This window comes from Akebia trifoliata, chromosome 1, assembly GCF_017979445.1.
Source record: "Akebia trifoliata isolate Shusen 1 chromosome 1, ASM1797944v1, whole genome shotgun sequence".
NCBI classification, from domain to species: domain Eukaryota; kingdom Viridiplantae; phylum Streptophyta; class Magnoliopsida; order Ranunculales; family Lardizabalaceae; genus Akebia; species Akebia trifoliata.
The window spans coordinates 29497044-29513634 of NC_141375.1; the positions used below are offsets into that span (position 1 = coordinate 29497044).

The 16591-nt window shown below is 37.9% G+C and overlaps 2 protein-coding genes across 7 annotated transcripts in view; both read left to right on the plus strand.

Annotated features, from left to right (window-relative positions):
- The window catches only part of LOC147411565 (disease resistance protein At4g27190-like), a 64123-nt gene that overhangs the window by 45965 nt on the left and 1567 nt on the right, over positions 1-16591 (plus strand). For all 6 annotated transcript variants that reach the window (XM_086449948.1, XM_086449922.1, XM_086449925.1 and 3 more), the window contains one exon: positions 13442-16520. In XM_086449948.1, coding sequence (XP_086306074.1) covers positions 13450-16520 — 3071 coding nt within the window. In that variant the 5' untranslated portion in view covers positions 13442-13449. The remainder of the gene's footprint in view (positions 1-13441; positions 16521-16591) is intronic.
- LOC147411568 (uncharacterized) lies at positions 6538-7293 on the plus strand. The gene is made up of 2 exons (XM_086432264.1): positions 6538-6859; positions 7034-7293. The coding sequence occupies exons 1-2, from the start codon at positions 6538-6540 to the stop codon at positions 7291-7293; spliced, it is 582 nt and encodes a 193-aa protein (XP_086288390.1).

The following is a 16591-nucleotide window of genomic DNA, read 5'->3' on the forward strand; positions in this document are numbered from 1 at the left end:
TATTTCTTGCAAAAATTAGTGAATCAATAATTGATTTTTGTTAGCATATTTGAGGAAGAACAAAAATATTTAAAAAGTTTTTAAAAAAAGGAGTACAACATTTTATATATATTATTTTTGGAGTGTAATCATCCAAATGGAGTGCAAACTGGAATTTTTAGGTGAAGGAGTGCGATTGGTAATGGGTGGTGTGCAACTAGTTGTTCCCAACCCATCATATAGGTATTAAATCTTTACAAAAAAAATGTGTGGATCCCACTCTAAGGTTTGTTACGAAAGAAAAATACTTTACTTTCTAAGTTAGTAAGGAAGTTTTCTAATTCTATCAATTTGTGGCATCTAAAAACATGATATGTTGTCACAGGGTTGTTGAGGACAAAATTCTAAGAACTTTGATTTTTTTTTTTTTTCAAAAAACATTGAATTTTAATTTTAAATATGCTAGTTCAGTAGCTGTCCATTTTCAACATCATGGATCTATTGATTTTTTGTAATGATGATCTCTATGGCAGGGAGATCATCCTCACAAAAAAAATCAACCCAATCTAAAACTTCTAACCCCATGAAAAGTAATTTAGAAATGTGGACCATCGATTTTTTACTGTTAATTTTTAAACCACTTTTGATGAGATTAGAAGTTTTATATTAGGCTGATTTTTTGTGAGGATAATCCCCTGACCATAGAGATCACCCTCACAAACAATCAGCCCAATCTGTACTTTTAAGTTGTATATGACAAATTTTGGCTCCCAACGTTAACTCCCTAAAGTTGGCCGTTGAACCTTATTTTATGAAGTTTGTTACCTAGCGAACCATAGAGTGAGAATCCATGTCACAAAATGCAAATTTATAGGATTAATTTGTCACTTAACATATATTGGAGTGGATTTGACCTCATCAATTTGAGACATCAAAAGCGTGATCTGATGACATAGGGTTATGAAAGAAAAAATTATAAGTACCTTTAAAAAAAAAATACAAAGTACAGAGTTAATTTGTACCGTTGAATTTTAATTTTAAATTTGAGAGTTCGATAACCATCCATTTTCAACATCTACGATCAAGCTCAAAATTTTATGTTTTTAAGAATGTTTTGTTTTGAATTTGATATTTTCCGTAAAACCTAATAGGCTATGTTGTTCGATTTCTAATCTGATAATCCATGTACACCCACCGACCCTTAGTAAGATTTTAAGACTTACTAAGTTAGTCACAATAGCATGATTCATAAGGTAAGGTTTGTTCGAGTAACAAACTTGATAAGGAAGGGAGTTTTTGTAATAAAATTGCAACAGATAGGTTTACTTGGTAAATCTTATAATAATAACGAGAGCTGCTATTGGAACCGCAACTTTAACTTATTACACTCCAATTAAAAAAATAAAAAAATAAGTGAATGATTGAGAAGAAGTCAAATTGGGGGCCAATAGGAACTCTTTCTTTTTTTGACAAGTTTTTTTTTGGGGGGGGTGGGGGGGGGGGTGTTGTTTATGATTTTATATGAGCCTATCACAATTGTAACAACTACTGAAATTGTGGAGGAGTGTTATAATGTTGAAAAGTATGTTATAGTCTTTAATAGGGGTGTGATTAATACTTTGGGGAATTGGGGTGTGATAAGTAAAAGTTGGGTGCCAATAGCAGTTCTCATTAAGTTGCTGTTTCAACATAGAAACACTGGTGAGTTATATTTGAAATGCACTGAGTCAGCTAGAAACTCAGCCGATTTTGGAAAACACCCTTTCTCTAGCCTCACATGTGATGGGTGGAAAACCATAGATTTTCTTCAAATTAGTAACGATTTTCTAGAAATTCTGTTAGAGCAAACCCACATATTTGAAGTATAAAATCAACAAGAATGCATAAACAATCACACAAGACATAAGATATACATGGTTCGGTCAGAATTGACCTATGTCCACGGGCGAAAACGACAATTTCACTAAATTAACCAATTGAAGAACTAGGTTACAATCTTCCTCTACCTCTTGTATCTCACTAATGAGGCGGTTAGGGTTTCTTCACACTCTTACACCCCTAAGAAAAAAAAACCCTAAAAATACCTTTTATATACTTAGGGTTACAAAGAGAATAAAAACGGGTTGGATCAAAACTCAAACCAAATGGGTTCAAAATTAATCAGGTCATACGGGTCGTTAACAGATCATCAAGAATCCGGGTTAAATTCATGTGAACTCTCCAACATCAGGAATAGAAGACATAACTCAATAGATTCATTATGAGAATCACTAGGAATATCTTCCCATCTCAGCCTCACGTATGAGGCTAAGCTTCAAACATCGTTTTGGGGTTAGTAAATCGTCGTATTTGATAAGGTCCCAATTATTCGATTTTGGGACCGTAATTGCATTAAGATTACCATTGCATAAATGTTAGTTCCTTTAAATAATTGCAAAATTATTTCATTTATCCAAATTAATAGAGCTAATGATATATTAGTGTTAATTGTAGCGCACGTAGAAGTTATCAAATCGCGAAACAATTACGGTTACAATACACGAGCCGAAAGGAAGCATCCAGAAAAACCTCGAAAGATTTGGCCGCCACGTCACCGCGCCGCGGCTAGGCATGACCGCGCCGCGGTCATCTTGAAGAATTTGTCATCGAGATTTGCACAGAAGCTTCCTATTGCTTCGGTGGTTGTAACTGAATGGGTAGTTTGAAGCGAATCATCCGAAAAGTTAACCCGATTGCCCGAATACGAACATTATAAATTTGAGGGTTGATTTTAGATAATGGGTCTTCTCCTTGCTCTCTTCTTCTCTAATTTTTAATTTTTCCTCTCTTTAATCTTCTTTTATTCTCTGTAATTCTCCTTTGAGTGAGATCTTGAGTGTAGTGAGAACATCAAGAGGAACCATTCATTGTTTATGTAATTGTTGGGAGAGCTATAAAAGGAGAATTTCGGATCGATCATCATTTTCATCTTCTTCACCCATGTTCTTTGATCTTTTATTAATTTCTACAATTTTAATTTCTGCGATGATTGGTTAAATTCTCATTAGAGAAGTTAAGGAAGCCAGAGCAAATTAATCCCTCTAGTGTAGATTTAAATTCTTGCTTTGCTTACATGTTTTAATTCTGAAAATTCTATTCTGATTAAGGTAATCCAGCTTATAATTCTGATCCAACTTAGATAGCCATTACTTAGATAAGTTCAAGAATGGCTATGCTTTGTGAAAAATTAGAAGATAAGTTGGACAATCTCAATCATACTAGTGTTTTCATGAATATCTTTTGATTACTCTTAAGGATTTAATTGTTCTACCGTCCAATCCATGAGCAATGACTTGCTCCATGGATTGAGTTATATTCTGAATTTATCTACATTATGGATTAATTGCAAAGGTTTGATTAACTTCTTTAATCTCTCTCTCTTAGATTTTCAATCTTTCTTTTCAGTTTTAATTTCACTTACAAATTAGTTGCTACTCTCATCTCTGTTTTTAAACAAATCAATTTTGTTTTTAAGAAAAATCTGTTTTCCAATTTTGTTTTTGTTTCTAACCGAATGAATCTGTGAATCTTCATTGTCCCTGTGGAACGAATTCGACTTACCAAAGTCCATCTCTTAAATCTCTATCTCTGCATCTCTATAGCAAGCTTTACAATCGATCAAAATGGCGTCGTTGCCGGGGACAGCGAGTTGATTCATTTTCCAATTCGGAAAGTATCCGAAACATAATCGAACGTGTTTTGCTTGAAACAGAAACCAAACGAACAGAAAAAAATTTGAAAAAAATTTCATTACAATCCTCAGGATATCAGAAACCATTTCCAATTTGAAAAATCGATTTTCATCAAAATTTTACCGCGCCGCGGTTGCCCCTGGGTGCTCCGCAGTGACGTGGCAATATTTTCTGCTGATTTTTGTTGAAAAAGCTTCTGGCATCATGGACATTGTAATGGTCATATTGATTTTTTCCTTAGTATTCTGATTTGAATAAATTTGTTATTTTTAGGTGGAGGACTCAACGGAAGTCAACGAAAATTGGTGAAAAAGGCGACACGTGGAATTTTTATCTACTGAATTGATTTCCTCACTAAGAAGATCAGCAACCTTAAATTTCTCTGCATTTTATTTTTTTATTTTAGAAACCAACTTGTATTAGGAACTTGAACTTGTATTAAATTTTAATAGTATCCGAGAGGGCTCGGATTGTAATAGATTTAGGGACGGACGATAGTGGGACGAAACTATCTCAGCCCCTCGGGTTCGTACACCAAGTTTGGTGTTAGTGGCCCGAGTCGACTCAACTCGATCATCCCCCGTCTAGAACGGGAGGTAAATTTCGAAACACTCACGCATCACTCGCTAGTGAGTTTCTGTATTGCTTTTGAGTGACTAATCTGTACACATTGGATTGCACATAGTAACAAGGGCACCCTTACGAGGATGGCACCATAAGATAAGAATCGGAGTTCATTACCGATTTCTTGCCCTTCTAGGAAAATCAAATTTATAGTAAATTAATTAATTAAAATTAATTAGACTGGACTCTAGGTTCCGTCGAGCTCATTAAGCAAAGCTAATCAAAAGTTGCACCAATTGCACTTCTTGATCGTGAACAGTGCCTAGCACAATCTTGCCCTGTAGTTCTACGTGAATTCAGGGGATAGACACACGTCTATTCAAGACGAGAGGTGATCTAAGAGTGCCTTTGCTCAGCATTGTGCGCCACCTCTCCTCTGGAGATTAAACTGGCTGTTCCGATTTCAGAGATTTAGGTTGGAGGCTTTGATTAATCCTTTGAACCAGTTAGGAGCTGTCTAGTAATAGGCACCCAGTTCTCACGTGTGAATTTCTCCCTCCTATTGTGTGCAATTTGATAGTGTATGTTAGGTAGGAGATCGCAGAAAAATCCAATTGTATTTGATCCGGAGATCACAAGGTCTCACCCTCTACCTAAGGTTAGAAGAGAAAGCAACACCGTTCTCACTCCACCAGTCCCAGAAATGGATCCACATCCACTTCCACCTCATCACATCCATGAGGATCAACGAACGCTCAATGAGTTGTTCGCACCTATTACTGCCAACCCTCCATCATGTATAATTTTACCTGCCGCTAATGTGGTACAATTTGAAATTCGAGCAGCCACCATCAATATGCTGTCCAAATTCCACGGTTTTGAAAGCGAACAACCGTACAATCACCTTAATAAATTCTTGACCTTATGCTAGACATTCAAAAATGGTCACCTCGACGATGAGAATGTCAAGCTTAGGTTATTCCCTCTTTCCCTCGAAGACCATGCTACGGCTTGGCTAAATTCCTTGTCCTCCAACTCTATCACTATATGGGATGAGTTGTCGAGAAAATTCATGGTCAAATTCTTCCCTATGGCGAAGACGGAACAATTCAAAAATGTCATTCGGAACTTCAAGGGAAGACCGGATAAAGAATTCTCCCAGACTTGGGAAAGGTTCAATGACCTTCTTGTCAAGTGTCCACATCATGGGATAGACAAAGCCCAATTAGTTAATTTCTTTTACCGAGGTCTCCCAACAGCTCAACGTATTCTTCTTGAGTCTATGCATCAGGGTAAATTCATGAATCAAACTCCTAATCAAGCTTATGAATTCTTAGTCGAATTGGCTGAAAATGCTCGAAATTGGAGCACAAACATAGGGGATTTTGATAGAGGAGATTTAGGAGTCAAGAAGCCGGGCATGTTTGAGGTTAAGTCTGATCCTGAACTCAAGAATGTCATGAATAGCCTTGTGAGTAGCTTACAAAGTCTCAGTAAGAAGTTCGACGCTTTTAGTGTCAAATCCAATTTCCACGAAGCCACTCCAATTCTACAAGTCGCCACAGAGACATTTTTATCATGTCAGCTGTGTGAAAATTTTAATCATTCTACGGAGAATTGTCCCACCTTGACTCTCTCGCAGTCAAAGCAAGCCAATGCTGTTGGAAATTACAGCACGTATAGGAAATCTACTCCTAACTCCTATAGTCAGACGTACCATCCCGATAATAGGTTTCACCCCAATTTTTCATATCGACAAAATGAACCTATCCAATCAGGTGGTCTTCCAGGGTTTCAAAAAAATTTCAATCGTCAAACTCATGCTAGTACGAACCTATCTTTGGTTCCGCAGCCATCCTATTCTTCACCTCAAAATTCTGATCAACGGGCGATCGTTGTCGACCCTATGATCAATTACTCTCCTCCTATTGCTCAACCAAACTCAGCATTGGAATCAATGATGGCTGAGATCTTAAAGCAACAACAGCAACTCATACATCAACAAATCCAAACTACCTAGAGCCAGTCTCAGACCAACCAGGTCACTGCACAAGCAATCAAAAATTTAGAGGTTCAGATGGGTCAGTTAGCTTCATCCATAAGAGAGAAAAACAAAGGCCAGTTTCCTAGTCAAACTGTGCCAAATCCAGCAGGAAGTGTTCCAAGAGGACAATATGAAATCAATAGTCAGGCAGGTCCCTCTAATTCTGTCCAAACCGTCCACACCTTACGATCTGGTAAATTGGTGGACAATAAAGTAGAAATGCCTGAGGAGGTTCTATCCAAAGAAACAACCTCTAGTGCACCCTCCACAGAAAAAGAAGACCAGTCTAAGGAAACACCTCCTCCTCTCGAGAGTCGAGTGATCAGTCCCAAAGCTCCGTTCCCTCATAGACTTCTAGACAACAAAAAGGAAAAACAATTGGAAAGAGTTCTAGAAGTATTCAAAAATGTTCAAATAAATATTCCCTTCCTTGACGTAATTCGTCAAATTCCCTCATATGCCAAGTTTCTCAAAGATCTTACCACAATGAAGCGAAAAACTCCTGTGCCAAGAGAAGCTATGATGACAGTCCAGTCTTCCTGTCTGATTCAGTAGACAATTGTTCCTAAATTCAAGGACCCAGGCTGTCCTACAATTTCTGTGCACATTGGAGAAACGATGATTGAGAAATGTCTATTAGATCTTGGGGCTAGTGTGAATCTTCTTCCTTTCTCAGTCTACCAGTAATTAGGTTTAGGTGAACTTAAACCTATAGATATCACTCTGAGTCTAGCAGATAGATCGGTGAAGATTCCCAAGGGAATAGTAGATGATGTGATTATCAAAGTGAAGGATTTCTATTTTCCTGCCGACTTCGCAGTTCTTGACACTGAACCTGTCATTAACCCAAATTCTCATATTCCAGTCATTTTAGGAAGACCTTTCTTAGCCACTTCCGATGCAGTCATCAAGTGTCGCAATGGTATCATGACCCTATCATTTGGGGACATGAAGGTCAAAATGAACGTCTTCTAAAATAAGTTTCAATCTACTGACATGGATGATTTGGAAGAAGTCAACATGATCGACACCCTAGTCAGTAGCACTTTTGAGGAAGCGGAGAACAAGGATCCGCTAGAAGAGTATTTTTTTCAATTCGGCCTTGAGTTCGATATTGAGAAATCCATTAGGGAGGTGAACTCTCTTCTTGAATCTGTCCCTATGATGGATTGGCAGCCAAAAATTCAAAGTCTGTCCTCTCTCTCGTCATTTCCAATAGTGGAAGAAATTCCAAAGCTTAAGTTAAAGCAATTGCCTGATACGCTGAAATATGCATTTTTGGGTAATGCTGAAACCTTCCCTGTCATTATCTCCCATACTTTAGAAAAATCACAAGAAAATCGGTTACTTGACGTTCTGCGCGAAAATCGAGAAGCTATTGGGTGGACCATAGCTGATATTAAAGGCATCAATCCTTCTATGGTCATGCATCAAATTCATCTTGAGGAAAATTTCAAACCATCGAGAGAACCACAGAGGCGACTCAATCCGGTGTTACCAGAGGTCGTCCGAAAAGAAGTCATCAAACTTTTAGATACGGGTATTATATACCCCATCTCGGATAGTAAATGGGTTAGTCCAGTTCAGGTTGTCCCTAAAAAGTCGGGTGTCACAGTTGTGACAAATCAGGATAATGAACTCATACCTACTCGAGTCCAAACCGAATGGCGAGTTTGTATAGACTACCGAAAACTGAATACGATGACACGTAAGTATCACTTCCCTTTTCCATTCATCAATCAGATGCTTGAATGTTTAGCCGGTCATGCCCATTATTATTTTCTTGATGGATATTCGGGATACAACCAAATCCCAATTGCTTCTGAAGACCAAGAAAAGACAACGTTTACCTGTCCATTTGGGACCTTCGCCTATCGACGCATGCCCTTTGGGCTATGTAATGCTCCTGCCACCTTTCAAAGGTGCATGTTGAGTATATTTTCTTATATGGTCGAAGACTTTCTTGAAGTCTTCATGGACGATTTTTCTGTATTTGGGTCGAGTTTTGATGACTGTTTGGATCATTTGAAGTTAGTTTTAAAAAGATGTCGAGAGAAGCACCTTGTGCTAAATTGGGAGAAGTGTCATTTCATGGTCACTTCTGGGATAGTTCTAGGGCACATTATTTCCCACAAAGGAATTGAGGTAGATAAAGTCAAAGTTGATCTTATAGCAAATTTGCCTCCACCTAGAACTGTGAAAGAAGTTCGTTCGTTCTTAGGGCATGCAGGGTTTTACAGAAGGTTCATCAAAGACTTCGGAAAAATTTCAAAACCCCTGTGTGATTTGTTAGCGAAAGACATTTCTTTCGAGTTTTCTACCGTTTGTTTATCCGCCTTTGAGAAACTGAAAACTGAGTTGACCTCAGCACCTATTATCCAACCACCCAATTGGGATCTCCCATTTGAGGTGATGTGTAATGCATCCGATTACACTATAGGTGCTGTATTGGGGCAACGAGTTGACAAACTCCCCCATTTCATCCAGTATGCCAGCAAGACGCTTAATGATGCCCAGCTCAATTATTCCACCACGGAAAATGAACTACTAGCAGTAGTTTTTGCCTTAGATAAATTTCGTTCCTATCTTATAGGGTCCAAAGTAGTCATTTTCACTGACCACGCAGCGCTGAAATACCTTCTTGCCAAGAAGGATGCAAAAGCGAGGTTGATACGATGGATCCTTCTTCTTCAAGAGTTTGATCTCGAAATTCGAGACAAAAAGGGATGCGAAAATGTGGTTGTAGACCACCTATCTAGGCTAGTAGTTGAAACTCTCTCTGACTCTCTTCCGATTTCTGAAAATTTTTCTAATGAGCAAATCATGGCAGTTTCTAATTCTGACACACCTTGGTACGCTGACATTGTCAACTACCTGGTGACAGGTCAAACTCCAACCTCTTGGAGTAAACAAAATCACCTGCGCTTCCTCTCCCAAGCCAAATGGTTCTTCTGGGATGATCCGTATTTATTTAAATACTGCCCAGACCAGATAATTCGTCGGTGTATTGATGAGAGAGAACAAAGTGGTATTCTCGAGTTCTGCCACAATCATGCTTGTGGTGGGCATTTTGGAGGAAAGAAAACAGCAGCTAAAATCCTACAGTGTGGTTTTTATTGGCCCACAATCTTTCGTGACGCTCATCTCTTTGCTAAATCTTGTGATAGATGTCAACGTCTAGGAAAAATCAGTCGAAGAAATGAGATGCCCCAACAACCAATTTTGATCATCGAAATCTTCGATGTTTGGGATATTGACTTCATGGGTCCCTTCCCCATTTCACACGGATTCCAATACATTTTAGTCGCAGTCGACTACGTGTCAAAATGGGTTGAAGCCACAACTTGTCGAACGAATGATCATAAGGTTGTTGTTCAATTTCTCAAAAATACTGTGTTTGCTCGATTCGGTACCCCTCGTGCTATCATTAGTGATGGAGGAAAACATTTCTGTAACCGAGTTTTTGAAAGTTTGATGCGCAAATATTCAATCACTCATAAGGTAGCTACTCCGTATCACCTACAAACTAGTGGGCAGGTCGAAATTTCTAATCGTGAGATCAAAACCATTCTTGAAAAAATCGTCAATCCGACTCGTAAAGATTGGTCCTTACGATTATCTGATGCCTTGTGGGCCTACAGAACAGCGTTCAAAACTCCAATAGGAATGTCCCCTTATCGATTAATCTTTGGTAGAGCCTGTCATTTGCCAGTCGAACTTAAGCATCGAGCTTATTGGGCGATCAAACATTTAAATTTTGATCTAGCGAAGGCCGGCGAGCTTAGAAAACTCCAACTCACTGAGTTGGACGAATTAAGGAATGATGCTTACGATAACGCAAAACTTTACAAAGATCGAACGAAAATCTGGCATGATAGGCACATTCAGAGAAAATTTTTCCACGTAGGGCAGAGAGTGCTCCTCTATAATTCTCGCCTTCATTTATTTCCAGGGAAATTAAAGTCCCGTTGAACTGGACCATTTTTGATTCACAATATTCACCCTCATGGAAACATCGAGGTACTCAATCTAGCCAATGGAAATATTTTCCAAGTCAATGGCCAACGGCTGAAGCCATTTCAGACTTTCCCTCATTCATTAGAAAAAGATTCATTTTTGAGTAATCCTGTGTACCAGGATTAGCTCCAGTTTCATGTCTGGCTGAAGACATTAAACTTAGCGCTATTTCGGGAGGCAACCCTTGATTTTTGTGCATATTCTGTCAATTTTTTCCACATTCACTCACCTTCTAAAAAAGTTTAAATCTCTTCAAAAAAAAAAAAAATTCGGACCACTTATTTTGGCATACTTTCTATTGCTTAAACTCTATGTGGCGTGCTTCTTAACTTCTACATCCTATGCGGAACACTTCTGTTGGTTGTACCTACAACTTTTGTAACGTAATGACATCCGTTTTCAGGTGTACTCTAAACCTCCACTCTTTAATCATTGAGGACAATGCTAAATTCAGGTTTGGGGGTGTGGGATAACACATTTCAAATTTTCAATTATTGTACATTATTTTCGGTACATTTTCAAAAATACTTTCATCAAAATGTTTATATGTACTGTCATCATACGACTTTTTAAAACCAGGCTCATGTCCAATTTGTTTATAAATTCTTATTCCTCAAAAATAAGATATTTTGAAAAACAAAATTCACGCCACTTCTGATTGTAGTGAAAAAGTTATTTTAGATTAAGAGTTGTCTTCTTCGCTGTTTAGAATGAGAGGGAAAGCTTGAAAAATACTGAACTGTGACCTCCTTGTCCTTTGGTTGGCTGAATAGAAGAAAAACAGAACTGTAGTTGATATTTTTGAGACAGCAACCATAGGATTAGACTGGGTACCTTGAAAAGGGCTACCTGCTTTTTGAAAAAAATAATATCGAAAAAATGATAAAGCATGAAAAAGGTTGAAAAGAAAAGCAGAAAGATGTGAAGGTTAGAACTGAAAAAGTGTAAATTGTGAAAAGAGTCCAATGAGACTAAAATAGTTTAGTAGGGTGAAAGCCGTCAATGGTAAAAACGTGAGTACACTGGAATATCACAGATAAAGCCCCTTAGAGGTATTAAAGTGAACATCCATACTTCTCACAATCCCAGGCAGGAGGCTCAGTTTCGAGTTAGAATTTAGGCAGACCCATACATTTTAGTAGTTAAGAAGGGAAACCTTGTTCCGAAAAATTTATGTTACAATCAGAAAAATTTGTGCACACACTCAAGATATTTCTGAAAATGAGGAATAAAAAGAATTTTTACTCAAATAAACCTTTGACTGGATTTTGAAAATTGGTGTGATGGCACTATATGCAATAATTTTGAAGTTGTTATCTTTCAAAATGTTAGAATTTTGTGGGTATATTCACTGCAAACCCTCACGAGTCAAACTCGTCCACTAGGGGTAACCTAGGGGTTCAAGGGCTTACTGCATAAGCTAAATGCAGTCGGGAACCTCACGAAAGAGGAGTTGTTTAGATTTAAGTTTTGCTCGGGATTAGCAAAATTGAGGTTTGGGGGTGTGATAAGGTCCCAATTATTCGATTTTGGGACCGTAATTGCACTAAGATTACCATTGCATAAATGTTAGTTCCTTTAAATAATTGTAAAATTATTTCATTTATCCAAATTAATAGAGCTAATGATATATTAGTGTTAATTGTAGTGCACGTAGAAGTTATCAAATCGTGAAACAATTACGGTTACAATACACGAGTCGAAAGGAAGCATCCAGAAAAACCTCGAAAGATTTGGCCGCCACGTCACCGCGCCGTGGCTAGGCATGACCGCGCCGCAGTCATCTCGAGGAATTTTTCCTCTAGATTTGCACAGAAGCTTCTTATTGCTTCGGTGGTTGTAACTGAATGGGTAGTTTGAAGCGAATCATCCGAAAAGTTAACCCGATTGCCCGAATACGAACATTATAAATTTGAGGGTTGATTTTAGATAATGGGTCTTCTCCTTGCTCTCTTCTTCTCTAATTTTTGGTTTTTCCTCTCTTTAATCTTCTTTTATTCTCTGTAATTCTCCTTTGAGTGAGATCTTGAGTGTAGTGAGAACATCAAGAGGAACCATTCATTATTTATATAATTGTTGGGAGAGCTATAAAAGGAGAATTTCGGATCGATCATCATCTTCATCTTCTTCACCCATGTTCTTTGATCTTTTATTAATTTCTACAATTTTAATTTCTGCGATGATTGGCTAAATTCTCATTAGAGAAGTTAAGGAAGTCAGAGCAAATTAATCCCTCTAGTGTAGATTTAAATTCTTGCTTTACTTACATGTTTTAATTTTGAAAATTCTATTCTGATTAAGGTAATCCAGCTTATAATTCTGATCCAACTTAGATAGCCATTACTTAGATAAGTTCAAGAATGGCTATGCTTTGTGAAAAATTAGAAGATAAGTTGGACAATCTCAATCATACTAGTGTTTTTATGAATATCTTTTGATTACTCTTAAGGATTTAATTGTTCTACCGTCCGATCCATGAGCAATGACTTGCTCTATGGATTGAGTTATATTTCGAATTTATCTACATTATGGATTAATTGCAAAGGTTTGATTAACTTCTTTAATCTCTCTCTCTTAGATTTTCAATCTTTCTTTTCAATTTTAATTTCACTTACAAATTAGTTGCTACTCTCATCTCTGTTTTTAAACAAATCAATTTTGTTTTTAAGAAAAATATGTTGCTAATTCTGTTTTGGACTGTTTATCCGAATGAGTTTTTGAATCCAAACTGTCCCTGTGGAACGAATTCGACTTGCCCAAAGTCTTAATTCACATCTCTATCTCTACATTTATTTAGCAGATTATTGGTGAAATTGAATGGTTGAATGCCTCTGAGGAGTTACTTTTGCCATTCTTCCAATAAGCACTTGAATCTAAAAATAACATAAGAAGGTATATATTGTTGCAAGTAGTGATTGGGAACCATTCTTTTCCATTCCTTTTCTTAATGTGTTTGCTACTACTACATTATTTTCCATTTCTTTTCTTAATATGCTTCCTACTACTTTTTTTTGGATCTCATCTAAAGGAGCTTCATACTGGACTTCATGAACTAGAAGTTACTGCGATTCATAATTGATTCTGGATTTCATTTTTTGCTTCACAGAAGTGGCCATGGATTGTCTTTCATTTGTAACTGAAGTGGGAAAGCAACTATGGGGTCCCATTGAAGGTGTAATCAATTATCTAGTCTCTTACCGGACCAACATTGAAAACTTTGGAAACCAAGTGGCAGATTTAAAAGCAAAGAAGAAAGATGTTGAGAATCAGGTGGAAGAATCTCAACGGAATTTAAAAGAACCCACCGAAGAAGTACGACGTTGGCTAGAAAGGGTGAATGGGATTGAAGAATCTGCACGAACAATACAAACAGAAGCTGATGAGGACAAGAGGTGGCTCAAAGGATTGTGTCCTGATTGGATCTCTCTCTATAATGTGAGTAAAAAGGCAGCACAAATGGAAGTGAGTATTAAGGAACAGCTACAAAAAGAAAATTTTAGTACGGTGTCGCAGCCTCTTCCAAGTGTCATACCAAAACGTGGCAATTATGTTGTGGGTCTTGAACCCATAGAACGGGCAAAGGATCAGCTTATGAAGTTACTGGATGAAGAAAATATTAGAGCCATAGGGGTGTACGGAATGGGGGGAGTGGGTAAAACTACTCTAATGAAAATACTAAACAATGAACTTGAAGAAAAGAAAACCTTTGCGAAGGTGATATTTGTAACTGTATCCAGCAAACCAGACTGGAATGGAATTCAAGATCAGATTGCTAAGAGGCTGGGCTTGACGCTTACGGGTGAGGATAGTGATAGGGCTTACTATTTGTTACAGGGGTTGAAGCTGGAGAAAACAGTTCTTATTATATTGGACGATGTGTGGGAGGAATTCGACAAATTCCAAGTGGGTATCCCTAGTAAAACAGAACATAAGGGTTGCAAAATTGTCATGACCTCTCGAAAGAAAAGTGTTTGCACCAAAATGTATACAGACAGGGACATTCAAATGGAATTATTGTCTGATGAGGACTCGTGGGCTCTCTTCAAAGAGAAAGCAGGAGAAGTAGTTGACTCTCCCACATTGCAACATGATGCGAAGATGGTCATGAGAGAGTGCAAAGGATTGCCATTGGCAATTGTGACAGTGGGATTGTCATTGAGAATGATTGATAATAAAATTATATGGAGAGAAGCACTGAGGAAATTACAAAGTTCAGTACCGACTGAACTGGAAGAGCTTGAGTACGGGCCAGTGATTTCATCTTTACGATTTAGTTATGACTTTCTAAAAGGGGATCCGTTTATCAGGTTATACTTTTTGTTTTGTTGTTTGTTCCCTGAAGATCAAAGCATCGATTTGAAAAAGCTATTTTTGTACGGTTTTGGGGAAGATTTCTTTAAAGTGGTTAGAACATTGGAAGAAGCATCAAATAAAGGAATATTTTTTGCCCATAGACTAAAAGATTCTGGCTTGTTATTGGATGATGATGTTCGTGGACAGGAGTTTGTGAAAATGCATGATGTTGTAAGAGATGCTGCCATGTGTTTTGCAAAGAAAGACGGGCATGGTTTTTTTGTAATGGCTGGACTACGGTTAGAAGAGTGGCCAGAGTCTGAAGGCAGTGAAGAATATAAGAGAATTTCACTGATGTACAATAAAATTAGGGTGCTCCCTGATGAGTTAAAACGTCCCAAACTCCAAACTTTGTTATTACAGAGAAATAGATATCTGAAGGATATCCCAGACAATTTCTTCACATGGATGCCCTCTCTTCGAGTTCTGGATCTAAGCTATACTGGGATTAAATCCTTGCCACTATCATTGTCATGCCTCACAAACCTAAGGACATTATGTATGGAATATTGCGACAGATTACAAGATGTATCTCTACTTGGAGGGATGGAAAAACTTGAAATACTTAACCTGCAACACTGTGTGATGATCCGTGAGTTGCCATATGAATTATGCCGACTTACTAATTTGAAGTTGTTAAATCTGGGAATGATGACGAGTCTTGAAAGGATAGCGTTCGGGGTGATATCAAAATTAACTCGTTTAGAAATACTGAACATGAGTTATGGATTTTCTAGTTGGGATGATATTGATGAAGAAAATGTTACCGGGAAAATAGTTGCTGAGATAGCATCGTTAAATCGTTTGACAGAACTAGACGTGTTTTGTAACAGAGTGGAATGTTTATTTCAAGATATGGAAGGCGGCCCTTGGAGAAAATTAAATAGATTTCACATTCAAGTGGGAGAAGTATATGGGCACCCTTATAATACTGACGTGAGAAAGAAAATGAAGCTTGGTATTTGGAGTCCAAATATGGCGAATTGGGTTAAGGTACTGTTGGAAAGAACAGAGGAGGTAGAGTTACAGGGATGCAAGGATGTTGAAAGTCTTGAACAGTTGGATGTAAATCTTGTAGGTTCCAATTGTTTGGTGCATCTTTCTCTTTTCTGTTGTCACCAAATGAAATATGTCATTAACTTTGAAAAGAAGAACGTTCGTGCCGCATTTGCTAACCTCAAGAAATTGCACCTCGGGGGAATACCAAACCTGAAGAAGCTATGGCATGGGGCTGTTCCATCTCTTCATGATGATAAAGGAATGGAGAGACTAATAAAATTACAAAGTACTCCTCTTCCTCCTCCTCCAACAAGTTTCACAAATTTGCAAGAGTTGAGGATCTTTGACTGCCCCAAGTTGAAGAATCTCTTCACATTGAATTTAGCAGGAGGGCTCCACAAACTTCATTGTTTACACGTGTGGAATTGCAAGAGCATGAAAGAGCTAATTTCAAAGGATGACGAGAAAGAGGAAGAAGAGATTAAAGAAGAAGAAGAAGAAGAGTTGAAGATGTGCAAGAGTTTGTTTCCTCAGTTACAGACACTGTGGTTACGTAATCTATCAGAACTAACATGCTTCTACTCAGGAGGAGGAGGAGGAGGAGGAGGAGGAGGAGGAAGAGGAGGGTCAGGGAACATGCTTTTTGATTTTCCTTCTTTGGAAATCATTGACATTAAAGACTGCCCAAAACTGAAGAGACTCCCCTTTGGCCCTCATACCGCACCTAATTTGGAAGAATTCTGGTGTGGAGAAAAATGGTTAAAAGGGTTAGAGTGGGCGGATGAGGACGACGACTCAGATAGCATCAGATCAAGACTACAATCTATTTGCAGGTACGACCTCTAATACTATCTATCATATATTAACAATCTCAAGTTTTGTTTTTTTTCACCTCTTGTCTCTT